Source organism: Podarcis melisellensis, assembly GCF_964234715.1.
Source record: "Podarcis melisellensis genome assembly, chromosome: 16".
Taxonomy (NCBI): Eukaryota; Metazoa; Chordata; class Lepidosauria; order Squamata; family Lacertidae; genus Podarcis; species Podarcis melisellensis.
Window position 1 is genome coordinate 18,966,314 of NC_138533.1, and position 20,426 is coordinate 18,986,739.

The following is a 20,426-nucleotide window of genomic DNA, read 5'->3' on the forward strand; positions in this document are numbered from 1 at the left end:
GTCTAACTCATTTCCCTTATTTTGTCCCAAATGAGACCCACCAGTTCAACAAACATCTCCAGGAACCTTTCCCAAACTTCAATACAACCAGAATGAGACAAAAAGCAACACCTTTTAATCGGAAGAAAGAGCACAGTCTTGTTTGAACTGCTCAGACTCTAATTTAGCCTCTAAGAGACACATTGCTTGGTGCCATAGGCATGGCTGTGCTCCTATGGCTTGCCAATGCTCCTATACATCAGGGCCACCTCCCTGCAACAGTTCCTTAATTCCTTTGAGGGATTCTGTGCAGGACCGGATAAGTGAGCAGAGCTGTATGCTTGTTTCAACGCAAGTGCTCTGCTGGAGCTCGTGGACAGCCCAGTTGATCTTCTGCAGTATGGCCTCCTCCGCTGCAGCCAGGGCACCAGTGGAAGGTGGGCAGGCAGGCACTGCAACAGGGGCTGGGAGTGCTGGAGCAATGGCAGAAGCTCTGAGTCCTGCTGCTGCCCCTTCACAGTGTTCTGGGCGTGGCACATGGCGAGGAGTTGGCAGAGAGGAGAGGTACTCAGGTGAAGTGGAATCATCCGAGTTAGCAGCTAACTGTCGTTCACGCACTTGGGATAGAGCAGCTTGAGCATTCAGGGCTGCAGAGAAGAAGCACATAGGCATCACCATGGGGCCCTGTTTCTCCTGGGTCTCCTTGATCCCCTGCCCCAGTCCTGCATACACACAAGCCTCTTGCCAGCATCCCAATGAAAAATAACAGGCAAGTACCACTGGAAGATCTAAGCAGCAACTTAACACTAACTCTCTCTTGTTATGTGAAGCAGAAAAGGTTCTTTCCTGGCACACCCAGAGGTCCACTATAATAATTTTACAATAATAATATTTTTATGATTTATATGCTGTCCATCTGACTGGATTGCTCCAGACACTCTGGACAGCTCCCATAAAAACACAATAAAACATCAAACATTTAAAACCTCCCTGTACAGGGCTGCCTTCAGATGTCTTCTAAAGGCAGAATGAACAATACAAACATGAATATAGGGATCATCCAAGTTGCCAGAGCATCAGTGTGTAAGCATTAAACAAGTGCTGCAGCACCAATTACGGTTTATAGCAACTGCTGCATTTAAACTCCCAGAGATGGAGTCAAGCTCATGAATTATTTCCAGCTAATTAAGAAATACCTTTCCCCACCAACACATACTGGGAGGAAAGCCCTAGTTCCTAATTCTCACCCTCTAGTCCAAGAGTCCTGCCCTTCCCAATCCATCCCAGTGAGGCAACCTCCCCACACTACCCCAAACATACCCGGATTGTCCTTGTCAACATCAGAATTAAGTTCTTGGCAGGCAACACAGTACAATTTCTTCTGCCTGTCTTGCAGCAAAATGGTCTGAAAGGGCAAGGTTATAGCAAGGAGAGAAAAGTGTCAGAGCCTGCAAAAGGAATGTGATGTTTTTTGTGAGAGAGAAAGAATGGTGTATGGGGGTGGGGAGGTGAGAGAAATTACACCAGCGAAATAAATAAAAACCTGGATTCTAGGCGCCAAAATTCTAACTGTGAACTAATGTTTGATAGAGAAAAGATTGTCACAAGATGTCAGGTGCTGAGGAAAGAAGCAGAAGCTTCCTCCACTTTAAAGACACAGATGCAAAATATTGGTTGCCAACCTGGGCACAATTTACCTCATTGTTTTCACAATTACATTCAGGGACATATAAAAAAGCATTCTGCACTTGTTTAAGACCAACAGATATCCCTTATTCAGAAAGATTCTATCTCTCTACAAGGAAAAGATTAGGGCAAAACTATTGTGTGCATGTGTGTGTGTGTAGTGGTGGGGATCACAAATGATATGCAGGTGCTGCTTTCTGGATCCCTCCTATCTTCTACTGATCATATGACTGCATATTGAAACCAGTGCTCTGATTACTGGAGAGAGAGGAGCTCTCTTGGCTCCTGTTTTTAGAAAACTACAGGAGAAAAATATTTGGCTAAAATCTGGGTGAGAACTCAAAGGCTTGTTGATCTCATTATTCCCACCCCAAGTTTCACCTCAAAACAACCTCAGGCATCATATTTTCTTCCATGGTTGCTGCAGACTTGCTGAGCCTATGTGTGGCCCTCTCCCACAACCTCGTAAATAAGACCCAAAAGTCTTAGCTGCCTTCTACAAAATAGCTGGCAGAGGCTAGCTAAGAAAGGGCAGAGAGGTCTCTTTCTCCCACAACAGCCTACTGCCTTTCTTTGGATGAGTGGCCTTTCCTCTCCCAATAGCCCACTTGCCTTTTATGATGGGATCAGAGGAAGGATGGAACCTTCTGTTTCTCTTCTACCAGCCTGCTCGCTAGCCTATGGCACCAGGTCAGTGCTGAAATATGCTTTGCAGGCCAGTGACTGCCACAAAAACAGCATATACAAGCCACAATAATACTCAACACTGCCACAAACTATTTCAAGCATTCAGAATGCTTCAGTTATCTCACTGTATTCAACAGCCCTGAAAAATGGAGACCATATTGTAGATGAGGAATGAAGTGCAGCTAGGAGACTGACTTACCAGAGGTCACATGGCAGTGCTAAGATTCAGACCAGTGACTCCGCAATTCAGAGCTCAACCTCAGCTCAGCCTTCAGCAACCTGCCACCCTGATGCCTTCATGTAGGCATCAGGTTGGCAAAGGCTGTCTTTGCCAGTCGCTACACCAGCTATTCATTATTATATAAAAGCACCGCGCTTCAGGGAATCCTCCTGCCTTTAAGGCGCTTGAGTTTAAGATTATTATTATTATTATTATTATTTATTAAAAGCCCTTAAACTCCTCTCAGATGTGCTGCAGCTCCGACCTGCCCTGAAATTCTTCCTTGGCGGAGCAGGGAGAAAGGGATGACAGAAGATAGGGCACTCTGAGCATGCTCAGAGATCCCCTCGTTCTCCCCCTCGGGCCTCGCGCTCTGCAAACATGACCAGGCGCCTTCGCCTCCTCTCACCCCGCACTCCTCGCAGCAGTCGCCCAGCATGCGGTAGCCCTTGAGGAGATAGTCGCTCATCAGCTTGCTGATCTTGTCCTGCCGTTCGCGCCGGGCCTGGATCACCTTCAGCTCCGCCTCCGACGGCGGCTGCCACTCCGGTTCGTCGCCTGGGCGAGGGAGGGAGAATGGGAACAGCGGCGGTGGGGAAACAAGCCTTTTCAGTCCCCGTCCCGCTAGCCGATTACTGGGCCAAGCTCGCCTCTCGCCAGGGCCTGCAGGCCCGGTTGCCATGGTTACCCCTCCTCCCTCACTTACCTGCCGCGTTCAGCGCCATGATGTTCCCCGGACGCCGCAGCTTCCGGCTTTGGCCACGCCTCCTCCCTGGTCGTCCCTCGCAGAAACTCCGCCTACAAACCTCTCTGTCCTTTTTTTTTTCCTTCCCCCCAGGAAACTGAGGCGTTAAAACGAAGGTTCCGGCAGGACGTTTGCTTCCACTTTACGTTCACGCACGGAAATTGGCTAGCGGGCAGCGTAGAGTCTAGTTTCAAGCTTGCCTGCAATCCGTAGATTCTGGCACGCACAGGCTTCCCTCCCATAAACCCACGATGTGTGTGCGGGAGAAGCAGTTTGCAGCCGCTTCAAGGGAGAGAAGGCACTCTGCACAAGCTCAGTGGGAGGCAATGTTCAGTGGTAGAGCACATACTTTCTATGCAGAGTGCCCCAGGATTTGGCAAGGCATTTGAATGAGAAAATGGAACGCTGCTGCCCAGGGGAATACAGAGTGCTGGTCTAGGTGAATTAAGTATGGGTAGGATCATAGTTCACATCCTTGCATGCAAAATGTTCTAGGTTCAATTCATGGCATCCTCGGTGAAGTCAATATCAGGTGGCAGGTGATGTAGAAGAGCAGCTGCCAGTTTGAGGGGGCAATAATGGGCTAAATTGTTGCTTCTTTTCTTTCTGACTGGGGTTTCCCAGAGATATATGGCCATCTAACCAAAACACAGATATCTTGCAGTATGATTCTATATATGTGTACTCAAGTTCCACTGAATTTAATGGGACATACTTCCAGGTGTGTATAATATTGCAGCTCAACACAAATAACTCATTTACCTGCAGGACTTACAAGTTCCTCTGGGATGCCCTTATGTTCTAATTAAAGTGAAAACTACTTCTGGAGATGGTGGAGAAACCCAGCAGTTTATTGTTGCAGTCAGTTGGCAGCAGCCTGGGTATGCTGACCTCTTGCCCTCAAGTAAAGGCAAAAAAGAAAGGAGTTCATGCTATTCAAAACCATCTTATTTGGGATAAATGTGCCTGAGGGTTTTAAAAAAATTGAAATGCAAATGTAGAGCAGATTTTTATCTCCATACAGACTGTGCGCACATCATACTTTTAAATCACATTGCTTTCCCCAATGAACCTCAGAAACTGTAGTTTGTTGGGAGTTGTAGTTCTGTAAGGTGGAAGTTTCAGTTCCCAGAACTCTTGGGGGGAAACCGTATGCTTTAAATGTAGGGCATGTATGCAGTCCAAGTGGTGGGGTAGGAGGGTGTGATGTCTATGACAATCCAACAGTGTAATCCCCCGCTATGGTCCCCAATCTGCAGGTTGGGGATGAGGTCATAACCATCTTGTTTCATGATGCTGATACCAACCCAGTAGATGGGAGACCGAGCTTGATACTCTCTAATAAAAGACATCATATTATTGCCTTTTTGTTCTTTATTGATGAAATGCAACAGAACAGATCAGGGTCTGCAGTGAAATATTACAGAGATCACTCGCTATTAATTTCCAAATAGACAGAAACAATAATGTAGCAGGATATTAAAAGCATTTCAAGTGTACTCTTTCGGCTAGCTTTGTTCACATGGTTGTATCTTCAGACAGACCCAGCTCCCGGGGTTCGTTTTTTTGCGGGGGGCGTGGCGGGTTGTCCTGTTCAAATAAGACAGTGAAGCAAAAAACAACCGATACCATGTCAGAGGCAGCAAAAATAAAATTGCTTGGTGGTTTTCTTTCTATACCTTTTCCCCTCCGGTCACAGCAACGCCGAAACTCTCTGATGTTCTTGCAATAGGAAGCCCTCGTGTCCCGCGGCGACTAAAAATGGTTTACAAAGTTACCCCGGAAGTTTAAGCTAACGACAATTCAAGAGCGCCCACTAAAGGCGGGCTGACCCCAGAAAGAAAAATACAGGCTGGCCCAAAGCAGGAATTCTGTTTCTCGGTGGACTTTTCCCTCCCCCACTATACAGACTTAAGTTCAAAGATTGCAGCAAATGAGAGTAATTTTTGAGAATTCTTTTTTTAATCATTTCAGAAAAATGTGAAAGCGCAACTCTTCTGTGCGCGAGGTAGCAGAGCGTGAGACTCCTGTATGCAACTGATTGCTGAATTAGGGCTGTCAGAGACTCAGTAAGAGTGAAGCAAAGCTTCAAGCAACGTAACCACCATGCCGGCATTTGCATTGGCAGGATGCTTAAAAGCAAGCAAAGAAAACATTTATTTTTTTTCCACACGAAGACTCAAGTTGGAAAGAGGACGAAGAGGGCTAGAGTCGCATTTACAGTAAAACCCCGGATTTTGCAACACAGTTCCAGCTCGGCATGTGGTAGCTGTTTAAAATCCGTGCGAGGTGCGCTTCTCCGCTTTGTCCTTCTGTGGTTACGACCAAGGAGCGCTGAATTTTAATACCCGCCCCCCGCGCGCCCTGCTTTGTGGGAAGGAGCAGAAAGCAGCTAAGGGCGATTGGCTTAGGTATCGGAGAAAACTGGCTTCTACCAATCGACGTAAGGTATGTTAATGAGAGGGCGGAATTTCCTGCCACCGTTAAAAGGTATCCCCCGGTTCCGCCTCTGAGGCGGTTGCCGTGGCAACGGGTAGCACGCGCTGCTCTTACAGCGGCTGCGGGATACGGGTGGGGATGGCCTAGTGGCGACGTCTACCTGTGCCGCCGCCAACCTGTCTGCACGGCGGCCTCGGATTCCCTCCAAGCGAGCACACATTGGCCCGCCACGTCCAAATGCATGGCCCTAGTGCACGAGGCTTTGCAGCGCCTCCTTCCCGGCTGCCTCGCCTGTTTGCCGGCGGTGTGTCGTGGGCGCTCAGCGCAACCGCCCCCTCCTTGAAGACGCATTTGCTGTGCGACCCGCGAAAGCAACCTCATCATCCGCCGCCGCCACCCTCCTAAAGAACTCCGCGTTGGCTCGCCTCTCCGACGGGGCCGAGCTCCACCAGCTGGGGGCGCAGGGCGAGGCGGGATTCTTAAAAAGGCCTACTAAACTCTGCCAAAGGGCCCGAACCTAGTTTTATGCCGGAAGAATTTCTCGCAGAGACCTATCAGGCGGGGTACAAGTCTGACGCCGCAAACGGGTTGACACCTGGCGCCGCAGATACCTGTGCTCCATTTGTCCTGGGGCAAGTCGGTAACGGGTCCTAACCTCTTAGGGTTCCCAAGGGAGTCGGCGTAGGAAGGGCAGGTTACAAAGGGATATGTTGTGACACCTGGGAAACTAGGCTTGATGATGTGTCTGCTTAAGTGACCTGTGATGCACAATATTGACACCTGATCTGAGGTTTGCTGAAGGGTGAGTGTAAGCTTGTGTGTGACTAATCAGTCTTTTCAATAAAGTTTGGCTAGCACAGCAGGCCAATTCATGCTAGAGGAAGCAACAGAATTCTCTTCAACACAGAAAGTACAGCAGGCCCCTCTCAAAGCTACGATTTCAGTGTTCTTTAAAAGGAAGACGATTCAACCTAAATGAGATTAAACCTGAGGTTGGGACACAACCCAGGGATGGACACACTGCACAGAGTGAAATGGGCAACTTATAAGGTACATACTATTTTAATATTTAATTCAGGACATCAGAGTGCTTAAGGCTACAAACCCCAGAAGGAAACAGTGGTTGCATTCGTGTTCAGGAAGCTGAACTGAAAATCCTTGGTTCAGCAAGGCTTGACCACTTGGATATAGGTCTCCTGCAATACCTCTAATGCACTTTTCACACACCTAACACAGCTCACATTTCCTCTACTGTCTGCAGAGGAATAGAGCAGACTTGTACTGTCTTGAACTACTTCCCTGAGGCAGTAGGGAAGTGTTAGATTGTTTACTAGACCTGTTTTTAAAAATGCCCCACCACACCATTTTTAATAAATGGGAGAGGAGACATGGTGCAGATGGGCAGTAAGCTCTTGAAGGATAGAAACTGAACATATACCAGGAGAAACGCATGCTGTCTTACTTCTACCACAGTAAAATCAGAGATCTCTTCCCTTTGCATCGATGTACATCTTGACCAGCCCATCAACTCTCAAGGCCCATAATTACCTTTTCCCCAAGGGGCACAGAAGGCAGATGATTGTGTAACTACAGGCAACATAAAAACAAAGAGTGCTGCTCCTTTTAAAATTTCCATTTGTGGTCTCATTGGGAAAGTTCAATGTAGGCCTCACTAATTGAAGGGGAAAGTAATTATATGTAAGACTGTGCCTTTTGGTTTTAAGGAGCAATCCACTCTAGATTGGAATTGCTGCTCATCTGACACAAAGGGACCAAGCGAAACACTATTTAGAGCTTGTTGATGTGTTCTTGGGTGATTCTGTCTGTGTCATAGGGAAACTAAGAGGGCAGATCATGCAAGTCACAAGAAGTATTTGCCCCAAAACTCAAGAGCCTTAAAAACATGGAACAGATTCAGGCCAGGAATACAGCAAGTTTGCACATTTTAATCAGTTGCCCAGAAAGCATAATCCTATAAAAAGCAGTACAATTATTAATTAACTACCTACTTGGAAAAACACAGATAAGATTGGCTTCACTCCAAGCATTTTTGTCAAATTATTCCTAGAAACTGAGCAAGCGTTCAGCCAACATTGTCAGTTGACAATGCTGCTTTTTGCTTTGTGTAGCCACGCTTACTTAAAACTCTGATTAGATTCTAATTGCTACTGCTGTTCATAAACAGTTGTAATGAAATGGAAAAATATAAAGAGGGGGGGAATTTCTCTTTGCAGTTGCACTGTGAGTTAACAGTGGCAGAAAAAGGCATTCATTAAAAAAAAAACAAAAAAGTTATGCTGCAAGAGATGAAAACAGGTTTCCTGCTACAAAAGCAGCAGCACTTGGGGAGAGTACAACTACCTGCCAATAATGTTCTGGAAGATGTCCAGCTGTCCTCACCCTTCAGCATTCTGGCACTATATTTTGTGCAGAGATAGCAGTAGTAGGACATGGCACAATCTAACAAATATAGTAGGGAACATCAAGCTGAACTCCACACTTGCTCCTGACAGAACCATCACTTCAGCCCTTCACAGCTTCATGAACATCTCTCTCAATTTCTCCTACATCTTGGGGTGTGGAGCCCTCACCTATCCATGGTATTCCTCTACTTGAACCCCTGTGAGAAACCTGACTTCTCCCACTATCTGAAAAACTTAACACCATGAAAGACAAATAGGACAGATATATTGGTTGAAGTGGGGAGAGAGAAGGGAGAGGTTCCCAAAAAGATTGTAAGGGAGCAGTCTTAAATATTGCAGGAATAACAAAACACTGGAGACAGAGACTTCCCAGTTCTAGGTCTGAAGGGTGTTCCAGGCCAGTAAATATCCTGTGCAACTAAAAAGGGGAGTATTTTGATAGCATTGATCACTTATCATCACTGTGTGATGATCACCCACCAGCAGGGATGGTCCTGAGTTCTGCTGTTTACATACACACTTGTATGTAATATGAAAGAAATAATAGCAACATACACACCCCACCAAAACCACCAGGCAGCTGGATTTCCTAAACTATCAGTCTGCCTACTTTTTATTTACAGTTAATACAAAAAATAAAATCTAAACTCACTTCTAACTTCAGGTTTACTTGTGCACTCTATATTAGCAAAAATCAATGGATGCTGTTACATAAAAGCAACTGAGCTCACTTGGAAAGGATACAAAGTGATCCTTTCAACAAGCACATTAAATGAGGATTTCAATGCTAGAACAGCTTCCTTTCTAACAGGTGGGACATGGCAAGAGGCAGGACCAAGGAACCAGAAGCAAATGTTCACCATGTTGCCATCTTCACCCAGGGACTTTGGTTTCAAAATGACTGAATATACAGCAATTTACAGCAGTCCTGAGGCCGAGCACAGAGCCCTAACATTGAAATTAAGATAGCAACCACAAGACTCTCCTAGAAAACTGTTTATCTTGGATGGCCCCATATGGCTAGCTAAAGTAAATAACACCCTTTACTTGGTATAGGAAAGGACAACAACAGAAGATACAAGAGCTACAATGACAAGCTGCTAAGGGCACTGTGACAAAGGGTGAGAAGAAATGTAGTGACTAAAAGGATATTATGAAATCAAATGGCAAAGACTTCTCATCAAGGATGCAGCAGCCGGGATTTATGCTAGACGTGTTATAACGGCGGGCGCCAGAACAATGACGCAGTCCCACCCCAGGAAAGACGGGGGAAATCCTTTACAGGCGGCGCTGGTAACTAGCATGCAGCTGCAGTTGTGCGTTACGCATGTAATCGCCATAGGCACCCGCATATCGGGCATAATCAGACTGTGTTTCTGGGAGACGGCGATAATCCAGTTGAGCTTTTGTCGGCGAATGGCGGTACGCGTGGGGGGAGTCTGTTAAATGGTGGAAATCTGAGAGGTCAGATAAACGGCGGTCATCTGAGAGGTCAGAACCGTACCTGGTTAAGAGAAGAGACATTAGATATTTGATAAATAATAAAAACCCTCATGGCCGATGCCTTACATTATATACACACTATGATTGAGATGGCCCCCCTCCACCCGCACAGAAGATGACTGCTGAGATGTAAGCACAGAAAAGAGCCTGCTAAAGGAATCCAAACAATAATCTTTCCTCCATTGTCTGGCTGCAACTGGGGCCATTTTACTTCTCTCAGACATGGGGAATAATCTCTCAATGGTTCAGCTATTCTGTAATACTAATTATACTTCACCATTTAAGCAGAATTTTGAGCCTCCCATCAGAACAGTGATAAAGCACAGTACCATGCAGGAGACCCAGACCTCACAAAACTACACTCAATAGTTTCTAAGATGGATACAAGAGCTAAGGCGTGTCAAGGCTCAAAAAGACTTGGAGGTGTTGGAGGTGACCGAAAACGATGGATTATGCTCATCATTGCCAGGAATTAAAGCTGGTGCAACTCTTATTTGCAATCTCAGTCAAGTCTCAAAGGTCTAGTTTGCCATCTCTGTGGTGGGATTTGGTCAGGTAGCAGAGCCTTCTCGCAAACACGTACTCACAATTATCCAGAGATATGTGCAGGCGGGGGGAAATGGTAAGAGCGCAGCCCATATTTGCTCCCTTCCCCACAAACAGTAAAGCACAGGAAAGATCTGATAGAGAGAAACTAATGGCACAGCCAGTGTAGCAAAGGTTAAGCAAGCCCCACTCCTGACCCATCCTTGCTTTCGAATAAATGCCAATTTAAAGTCATAGCGGGAACTCTGCTCCCTCCCATGGAACCACAGAATGAAGTTCTCCTTTGAACCCCTCTGAAAAGTGCAGAAAAATCCTTGTGCAGAAGGTGCGATTGGCGTGAAAAGCATTACAACTGGTCTAGCTGCATACCTCTTATTCATTGCAGCTGCTTTTCTGTAGAGATCCTCACGGTTGCCACGCGGTGGAGAGAGGCGAGTGCGTTCATACGGCGGATGGAGAGCTGCAGCTTCTGACTGGGACAATGCTGTATATGAGGCTGCCTGTTGTGCAGATTGAGTCAGCCCATTGTATGATGGCTGAGCTCTGTAACCTGCAGCTAAGGGAACAGAAGTGGATTGCTGTGCAGCATAAGCTGTCTCCGCTGGGTTTGAGACTTGTGCTCTGTAGGCTGTTGACAGTGAAGCAGAGAGCTGTGTTTTATAGGAAGCAGCAGCAGCTGCTGCTGCTGCTGCATCCTGCATACCATAAGCGGCCGCCAGGTTTGCTGCAGCCTGTGCCCCATATGCAGCTGGCAGGGCAGATGCAGCCTGGGCCCCATAAGAAGCTGCATGGCCAACAGCTGACTGGACTCCGTATGAAGCTGTCTGTGTTGAGAGAGGGTGGGTACCGTACAAGGCTGCTTGGTTGGCTGCAGGTTGGGCCCCGTAAGATGCTGAGAGGGCAGCAGCGGCTGCTGCTGCCTGGGCCCCGTAGGAAGCTGCTGCATATGTTGCAGCAGCCTGGGCCCCATAAGTGGCAGCGTATGTTGTTGTGGGCTGGGCCTCATAAGAAGGGACTTGAGAAGCAGCCACTTGTGCTGCTCCATAAGCAGCTGCTTGGGCACTGTAGGATGTTAGTGCTGAGGCTGCTGGCTGGGCCCCAGAAGTTGCCAGGGGAACAGAGGATTGGGCTCTATATTGATTTCCAAGCATGGCTGAGGACTGGGCTCTGTACATGGCAGCCTGCCCAGTTGTAGGCTGGGGTCTGTAAGCCATCCCAAGTGATGCTGCAGGCTGGTCTCTGTAGGCTGTCCCGAGGGAGGCAGAAGCCTGGTCTCTGTAGGATGCTTGCTGGGCTGCCATAGGAACTATGTAACCTGCTCTTGTTGGTGAGCGTCTAATGGGGCTTCTGTCCCTTCCAAAATAGGAAGGAGATACCTGCCTAGCTTGACTGTCTTGGGAATCAATTTTGGTTAAATTGTTGTTCCCCAGGCGCTGCTGATAGTCATACTCCAGTGAAGAATAAGTTGATCCTCCCGCTGGGAAAGCAAGATTACTGGATCTCAAAGCGTCATTCCTGGGCTGGAGTTTATCCAGGGTTGGTATTTTGTTCTTTTCAGCTCTGTTGCCCAGCTGGCCGGTGTGCCCAGCTGGCCCCCTTTTATGAGCCTTATTAGAAAGTTCCACATTAATTCTCTTGCCCTTGACTTCCCTTCCATTAAGATGTTCAATGGCGGCTCTGGCATCCTCATCCTTCTCCATGTGAACGAACGCATAGTCTGATAAAGCAGCAGACAGAAGGTTATCAATAAGGAACATATGACATTTAATTACTGGAACCCACTCATACTTTGATGTGCCCTAAAAAGGCTTCAGCCTGAAACACATCTGTTTGATACCAGAAGAATGCAGAATGAATCAGCTGATGTGGCTTGCTCGGCAACTCTTTAAGAGCCACAAGGAAGGAACAGGCCACTGGCACCTATTAAGGTACAAGGAACTGGCCCCTGTCTTAAAAGTTTGAAGGCTAAGCATCAAATTACCCATCCTATCCCACAGCTCACTCCGCCTCCTGCATGATTTGCACATAATTCACAGTGTGCCAAAGCATATCAAACGCTCTCTGTGCTGCTTGATTTCTCATCTTCAACGTATTAATCCTCAGCAGGACTTTCCCCCACTGCCCCCAGTCAAAATGCTGAGAACATTCCTGTTGCGCATTAAAATGTTACAGTTTCATTTATACCTGAACATATTGCATATGGATACTACCCTACACAAATGTAAATATTTCCCCCGCCCTCAAGAGCGGGGGGGCATTCTGCTTCTAGAAGCAATATGAAAAACTGCATTTAGGATGGTGGCTTGAAGCTGAGCTATCAAAATTTAAGGAAAAGATTAACGCTGATAAAACCAGAGGCTGAACTTGTAACGCCAGTGAACCATGACATTTTATATGATTTTAAACACCAGAATTATGCACTGCTTTAGTAAAGGTGGATTTCAGATGACAGCACAAAATATACAAGGACAAAGGCCACAATTTTATTCTGTATGGTTTCCCTCCACCCACTGAATTCCACAAGTCGTAACAGAATGGAGAACATACTAACAGCTTTCTCAAGGTGTGTTCCCTATTGCATCTTTCCTAGCCTTACATGCCATAGCAGGCAAAGGACATGCACCTCTGTTGCAAAGTTTGTTGCCTACTGGACTCCAATAAGAAGCCTAAAGGACTCATGGTTACAAGAACTGCTGGAACAAACTGTCAAGGCTGCTGAATACATTTAAGCCTTTCTGATGTTTCAACCTAGTACTTATTATAAATCAACATGGCTGGATCCTGCTGATGCAAAAAAAAGCAATTTAAATCTAGGGAGCTTAAAAAAAGCACCCAGTGGAATGAATCTGAGGTTCTATTCTCTAAAGTTGCTTCTTAGCTTCAATAAGCAAGTCTGTGCCAGTTTCACAAACCACACACTTTTCTTTCAGTGCAAATCCAGACAATGGAAACAGGCTGCTATGCGCACATCCCCTCATAGATCTGAAAAAGAAAATATGGATCTGCTGGTAGGTCTCTGGGTGATCTGCAAGGATTTCTGGTTCTGTGTTTAACTACAGAAGCAACAAAATTCCTCTCCCCCTAATTATGGCTGCTGAAATGAAGAAAACCTGGGGTAACCAGGAGAGGATTTTTGTGTGTAAGGACTGAGCTGTATTCACATACAATCAGAATTCTTTGATTCTAAGTTTGTCTTTTACACCAGGTTCCTTGATCTCAGGAGTCTAGTAAAAAACAAACTCAAAATAAACAGATCCTGCAGGTCTGCTCATCCCTGCCCATTCAAATAGCTAGAACAAATAAAGCTGAAATATTAGACTACTATTTCTTTAACTGTATGCTATATGATGAGATCAGAAAAGCCCTATCTAAAAGGTTTTCAGTTTGGGCCAGTATGAAGAAAACACGAGCACTCACTGTTGATGAAGACTGTGATGTACTTACTGTTATAAGAATTTAAGGTCTTAAATATATAAATTAAATGTACAAGGCAAAAATGTGCATAAATATATAAACCACATGTCTGAAACAGTACAGGAAGACAGTCCTGAAACCATTTTGACTCTCCCAAACTGACCAAATGTTTCTCTGCAAGGAGGGAGGAAATGAAAAAACCTCCCCATTGTCTCTGTACTCACAAATCCTGCCTTAAGGGCACATTTAAGGTGTGAATAGGGTGAGCCTGTGACCTGTATTCGGGAATTAAGTAGTTATAATAACAAAAGAGTGGCCAAACCCCAGATAATGCAATCAGGTAACCTGGCAGACAGGAGATAAACAACACACAGGATTCTGTTTTAGACCACCCGGTGATGTATTTCTGCTGGAGACCACCTCTTTCTGTGATGTATGAATGATGTATTGGGGGGTGGTCCTGGGCTACACACCTTCTGTGATGTACATATGATGTTTCTGGGGGTGGTCTTGAGTTTGAGGGTGGGCAATTTTAAAAGTCTATATAAGGGCCGGCACACGTTTATTATGGGTCCTCCTCCTCTCTCCTGCGTGTGGGGGGAGCACCCTGTTGCAACAGTTTTAATAAAGATCAGGCTTACTAGCTGCTTTGCTTCTTAATATTCTCTGCTTGGCCTCTGTTATTTCCTCCTACCAATGGAGAACCTACAAAGAACTCTATACGGGCTCTTGTGTACCCCATAAGGGAAAAGGAGCAGATTTTGTTTGCTAAATTACAAATAGATGTATTTTACATATGTGGCTGCAACAACTAGCGCAAATTTCTTGACAATGCTTGTCAGTTCTATGAGTGGCATTTCAGTGTTTAAGCAGCTGCATTTTGAAAAAATATAATAAAATGGAAGACTGCTAAACCAGCAAGCCATTCATTCTGCAGCACACAACACATTCTGTTCTGACCCTCCCTATCAATTGGGATGGGGATGCACACAAACATAGAGGAGTATGTATCTGTTTTCCCCTGGTGAGATACATTGCTGACCTAGCCCAAACGCAAACTGAATTTTCATAAGTCTTCACGTTCTCAGCCAAAGTACTTTAATAAAAAGGAAAACTGATCCAGAAGAAGAAACAGAAGGGAGGAAATGATTAACAGACCTTACAGTACAGAGTCAAGGAGAGAGCATTAGACCAAACAAAAGAATCCATCCAACAACAGTTTAGAGAAAGAGATAGAGGCAACCACTCCTGGGGATGTGAAACCCAAACATCTGACCAGTCTCTGAGGAAACCCTATATATACTACCCTCCAGAGCACTCAGTTCAGTCTCCTGAGGTGCAGTGTGCTTCTATACACCCCAGCCTACACAGGAGGCTAATGGGAAAAATTCAGGATGGGTTTAGCTGTCCTGGAACAAATGAGATGTTGCATTTGATTACATGCTGCAAACAAGACCTGAAAGTGGCATTCAGAAGGATGTGTACACGTAAACTCAAATTAAAGATACTGTCATACAACTTACTGGAAATACAGGAGAGGGAAAAACATGAACCTTCCTCCTGACCCACTTAAATGATAAAGTTGGGGCTGAAGAGACAGTTGCCTCTGACTGACAGCTCTGTACAGCATGATGCACCGCCGGGTCCTTTAAAATTATGGAAGATTCAGGAAAGCTCTAAAAGGAATGCTTGACACATCATAGCTCAAGTGACAGAGAAGAGGAATATGCAAACCCTTTGAAGCAAATGACTACACAAAAAGCACAGGACGACGCAAGTGCATTTGGCAGTAATAGTTGGGGCTATAAAGGAGAGAAAGGTGGGGCCTGCAGCTTGGGGTGACAGCTTCAGATTTAAAGAAGTTACTTACCAGCCTTAGGACTAAACTACTTGGTGGGGAAAACCTCTCCAACCATACCATTAAAATTTTAAAAAGCTCTGTATAGCATGTGTTACTATTAAAAATTACAAATTAATGTCGACTAAGAAATGAAGCGAGGGCTTTTAGTTGCAAACAAAGTGGCTGAAAAATGTGTTAAAGATATGGACATCAAAGCTTTACAAACTGTGAGGAACAGTTCAAGACTCACCAGCTACAATTGTGGCAACACCTCATACCTTGGTTCAGTTATCAGTTGATACATTTGCCCATGACTGAAACTCTGGTTGGCACTCAAAGAATTTATTAGGTCGTTTTTCTTAAATATCTGTTTACTGTATCTATTTGGATTTGGAGATACAAGTAGTCTCCACAGGGGACCCATCAGATTGAATTTTATCCCCATATTTTTGTCTGGTATCACTGCAAAAATTCTTATTTACAGATACTTGCATATAAATCTTAAAAAGAGAGTAGGAGGGGAAAAGACAATAGAAACCTAAACACTAGACCAGTGTTTCCCAACCTTGGGCCTCCAGCTGTTTTTGAACTACAATTCCCATCATCCCTGACCACTGGTCTTGCTAGCTAGGGATGATGGGAGTTGTAGGCCAAAAACAGCTGGAGGCCCAAGGTTGGGAAACACTGCACTAGACCAGAAGAACCCTGGCTTATTAGAGGCTGCCCATATGGGCATGGAGCCTCAGACCTGAGGAGTAAGGTGGGACTGCCTTAGGCACATCAGCAATAAGCTCGACAGGGATGTTGACCAAAAGTCTAAGGAAAATGAAGTGGGGTCTTTTCCTGCCTAGGCAGAGAATATAAATGTTGCTCCTTTCTAACACAGCAACAGGACCTTTTTTTTTTAGCACTATAAAATCCTGCCAATGGATACTTGGGCAAATGGATACCCATGACCACACCACACACAGTCCTAGCTGTATCCACCATGCAAAATTCTACCTTTGACTCTGCTCTAAGTACAGCACTTCTGGTATCCTTACAGTACAGAAGTAGTGTGTATGTATTGTACTTATTAGGCAGTACTTCTCACAGCATGGGTGTAATGGGGGGGGGGAAGAAACTTTAGTACTAGCAACAATAACTTAGAAGCAAGTCTCGGAGAACACAGTGAGACTTACTTTTGAGTAAAGTGGCATATGATGCAGCTGCTTATGTCAAATATAAATCTATGGTGCACCTGCATTTAGAACAATGTAAATAATTCTGGTCATTTGCTGTCAAAATGTATTCAAAATGTACAGAAAAGTATCTATTGAGAAATAAATCTCTCAATTAGTCATAACAAATGGAACTTGAAAGGAAATGTTCAGTGTCGAGTGCTGCTGTTCAGGATTCCAGTCACTCCATCTCATCCCCATATACCCCCATTTTCTACCCCTCACAACAGTAAGTCAACACTCTGTGCCTACCAAGCATTGAGTTGTTTGGAGGGGATTTTTTTCAGGGTGTGCGTGTGTGGAAGAACTTTCTGATGGAAAGAGCTGTTTGACAGTGGAACGGGCTGCCTCGGAAAGTGGTGGACTCTCCTTCATTGGAAGTTTTTATACAGAAGTTGGATGGCCTTTTTTAGTAGAGGTTCTTGCATTGCAGGGAGTTGGACAGATGACCAGTCCCTTCCAACTCCACAATTCTATGATTCTACTGGTGCCCAATCCCTGCTTCATTAAAATCTTGGATTTCTCCATTGATTTTTATGGGCTGTTTTACAAACAGTTTCTCAGCATGAATCAAAAGACCCAAATTCAAAGAAAGAGATAGTTCTCGCTACACTTTTTATGTCTATGTCTCTTCCTTCATGCTCCTTTTTCAGTAATTCCCATTAAATCCTCCCTCCCACCCAGTTTCTCCCATCAAATACAGCAAGTTCTCTACAGACACAAGGCACACTCAGTTCTTATTGGACTGTTTTGGGACTTATCCCACTTAGGCCTTTTCCCCTTTAAGTTTTTGTATTTGGTACTTTTGCAAGGCATATCCCGAGTCTGCCAATACCTCCCTCTTGTGTGTGTCTGTTGCCATTTTGACTATAAGTGGTAGTTGTTGATGAACCAAATATAAATTAGAACACAGGATATTTAAGAAGGAAATGTTAATGTTTAGAGATTTTTGGGATGCTGAATCCCAGTGATAAACAGGGGGTGGCCACTTCCATGGTACTTTGCTTGTTCCCAGGGGTCAGCTGGGGCTGGAGAAATGTTTTAAAGTAGATGGACCAATGGTCTGATCCATCACGGTAAACTTTATACTGGTTAGGAAACTTAATGGACCTGCTGATAGGCTACATGAGGGTCAATGAACTGAAGCTCAGTCCTGACAAGATTGTAGTTTGGCTACAATGATCCATGCTCTGGCAACTTCCCATTTACACTACTGCTGGATATTGTGCATGGGGCTGCCTTTAAAAGACAATCTGAAAATTGCAAGTGGTAAAAAAATGCAGCTGCTAGCTGAGATACTGGATGCATTACTGGTGGCCACATTTCTGAGCCTGTTCAACATACCAGCCTGGCTCTTTAAAATACTGCACAGCAGCTTGGGATAAACATACATTATGGAAAGCCCATGCCTCCACCATCCTGCCATGAGAGTACTACTACCCTTCTTCATATTAGCCCCACTGTCAGGAATAAGGCTTCTGTCAGCGGTGTGCGCCAGTTACAGAATTGCCTTCCCAAAGAATGACGCTTTTCATTTAGGTGTCAGGAAAAGAACCCCAAGTCTACTGTCCCGGGCTTTTCAGCTACCGTTAAGCGCAGCAAGTTAGTCCTTGCAATCATTTAACAGGAAAAGGCGCACTCCGCACACGTTTACAGGCGCTCTTTACCTTCTCAGTCAAACCAACTTTTTTACGCTCACACGAGAAGAACTAGGCGATTTCTCGCGGAACAAGCCTACCGAGAAGCATTAGCAAGGAACAGAACCTCCCCAGCTGGAGGCAGTCTACCTCCAAGTACCTCCAGCTACTGAGGAGGCGGGGGCGGGGAGAGAGATACAACGGCAGCAGGCGGGGGACGTTGTCGCTTTCAACACCTGGCGAGCGAGGCGGATCCGGAGCGGCGGGGGCGACTTAGGAGGGGGAGAAGCGGCCTCCTTCGCAGCCGAGAGGGGGAAAGGCACACGCCGCCCGCCAGGTGGGGTTTTGAGGCCGAGGCCGAGGTCGCCTCCGCCTGCCGTACCTTTGACGACGTCGCACTCGACGACGGGCCCGTACTCCTGGAAGAGGAGGCGGAGCTCGCCGCTGGTGCAGGCGGCCGGGACGTTGCCCACGAAGATCTTGACGGTGTGCGTGGGCCTGGGGCGGGAGGGCTCCACCACGACGCGGTGCCCGTGCAGGAACTGCCCGTTGAGCTTGAGGATCGCGCGCTCGGCCGACGCGTCGTCGCGCATGTGCACGAAGGCGAACTGCTTCATGAGGGCCACCCGCAGGACCTCGCCCGGCTCGGCCGCCTCGAACAGCTCGCGCAACTCCACCTGCGAGGTCTCCTCGGGCAGGTTGCCCACGAACACCTTCACGCCCGGGTGCATCGGCTCGCCCTTCTCACCGAGCGGAGCCAGGCAGGGACAGAGAGAGAGAGAGAGAGGAAGAGAAAGAGAGAGAGGAGGGGGAAAGGAGGGAGGAAGGAAGGAAAGAAGACACGCAAAATGGCGGCCGCGGCGGTGACAGTGGCGGCGGCGCTGACCCACAGGAAAGGAGGGGCCCAAGTCGCCGCGCGTGCGCAGTGCTCTGCGCATTGACGCTCCCCTCCCCCTCACAAACCGTAAGGCCCTGAACTCTGAGGAAAGGATGCGAGGCGCGTGCGCAGTGTTGCTCTGACGTCGCTATGCGCGTGCGTACGAACACCCCCCCCCCCGGATAGCTACAGCAGCGTCTTTTAACCCTTAGAGCGTCGAGGCTGCATCTTTACATGAAATGCGTACGCGTGTCTAAGGGCGACATGTTATATTGATGGGTCCCTGTAAAGCATGGGAGTAGCCAAGGGGGGTGGGCAGCTGCCCCCCAGATCAAGAACAATAGAAACTCTTAACTAGACCAATCACGTCGTTTCTGCTCTCCCCCCCCCCACCGAAAATCCTGGCTACGCCTATGCTGTGTAGAGCACAGATTTAGGTAAAAATATAAACTACACTGTAGGTTGCACTTCTGGGTCAAATGGAACATTTCCTCCCCCGCTTACCTAAATTCCCCTTAGATGGAAGTTAGAGCTCTAAATCAATGGTTATTTATCACATTTATATGCCACTTTTTCCTTCAAAAAGCAGGCCCAAAGTCACCCAGTGCGCTTCACAAGCCAAGGCGGGGTTTGAACCTTGATCTCCCCAGGTCATAGTCAGTGGCGTAGCGTGGGTTGTCAGCACCCGGGGCAAGGCAAGTAATTTGCACCCCCTAACCTGTGGATTTGCGCCCCCTAACCCGTGGATTTGCACCCCTCACCCTAACCCCCAGATGTTGCGCCCGGTGTGGCCAGCCCCCCCTGCACCCCCCACGCTACGCCACTGGTCATAGTCTAACCATTACAGCATACTGGCTTGTGATTGGCCTGCTCAAAAGTTAGCAAAGATGGGAGTTTCTGTTGTTTCTAAAATGGGTTAAACTTAAAAGTGCAACGTGTCCATTTGCAAGTTAATGTCAAACTAGGAGACCGGGTAGGGTGTATGCCTGAGTCCTCTCAGATTCCTGCACTCAGCAAGAATTCAATTGCTGGAACAGATTTTTGTTGATGTAGTGGCCCCCTAAGTATGGGTACTTAAGGTAACAGAAGAAAGTGGCTCTGAGGCAGACTCGCTGGTAGATAGAAAGCCAACAGAGTTGAAATGTGTATGTGAGCTAGAATCATAGAATTGTATACAGTACTACTTTTTCCTCTCCAGAGAAGTAGCTGT

The 20,426-nt window shown here is 46.5% G+C and overlaps 1 protein-coding gene across 3 annotated transcripts; it reads right to left on the reverse strand.

Moving 5' to 3' along the window:
• Positions 1-93: 93 nt before the first annotated feature.
• LOC309358965 (protein ZNRD2-like) lies at positions 94-19,206 on the reverse strand. 3 transcript variants are annotated; one of them, XM_081892323.1, is made up of 4 exons: positions 18,722-19,175; positions 2,982-3,130; positions 1,300-1,384; positions 94-626 (listed from the first exon to the last, which is right to left on the reverse strand). In XM_081892323.1, the coding sequence occupies exons 1-4, from the start codon at positions 19,068-19,070 to the stop codon at positions 232-234; spliced, it is 978 nt and encodes a 325-aa protein (XP_081748449.1). In that variant the 5' UTR covers positions 19,071-19,175; the 3' UTR covers positions 94-231. The 3 variants fall into 3 exon arrangements, with proteins under 3 accessions (XP_081748449.1, XP_081748448.1, XP_081748447.1); XM_081892322.1 differs by lacking the exons at positions 94-626; positions 1,300-1,384; positions 2,982-3,130 and adding exons at positions 7,683-9,683; positions 10,598-11,945 and having other exon boundaries at positions 18,722-19,200; XM_081892321.1 differs by lacking the exons at positions 94-626; positions 1,300-1,384; positions 2,982-3,130 and adding an exon at positions 9,590-11,945 and having other exon boundaries at positions 18,722-19,206.
• Positions 19,207-20,426: the final 1,220 nt, after the last annotated feature.

What these genes read in the sequence shown, in the direction of transcription:
- LOC309358965 (XM_081892321.1), bottom strand. Translation starts at nt 19,070, where the DNA reads ATGCACCCGGGCGTGAAGGTGTTCGTGGGCAACCTGCCCGAGGAGACC. An exon ending in CGAGTGCGACGTCGTCAAAG is followed by an intron (nt 11,946 to 18,721) that starts GTACGGCAGGCG and finishes CTGCTTTATCAG; the next exon opens with ACTATGCGTTCGTTCACATG.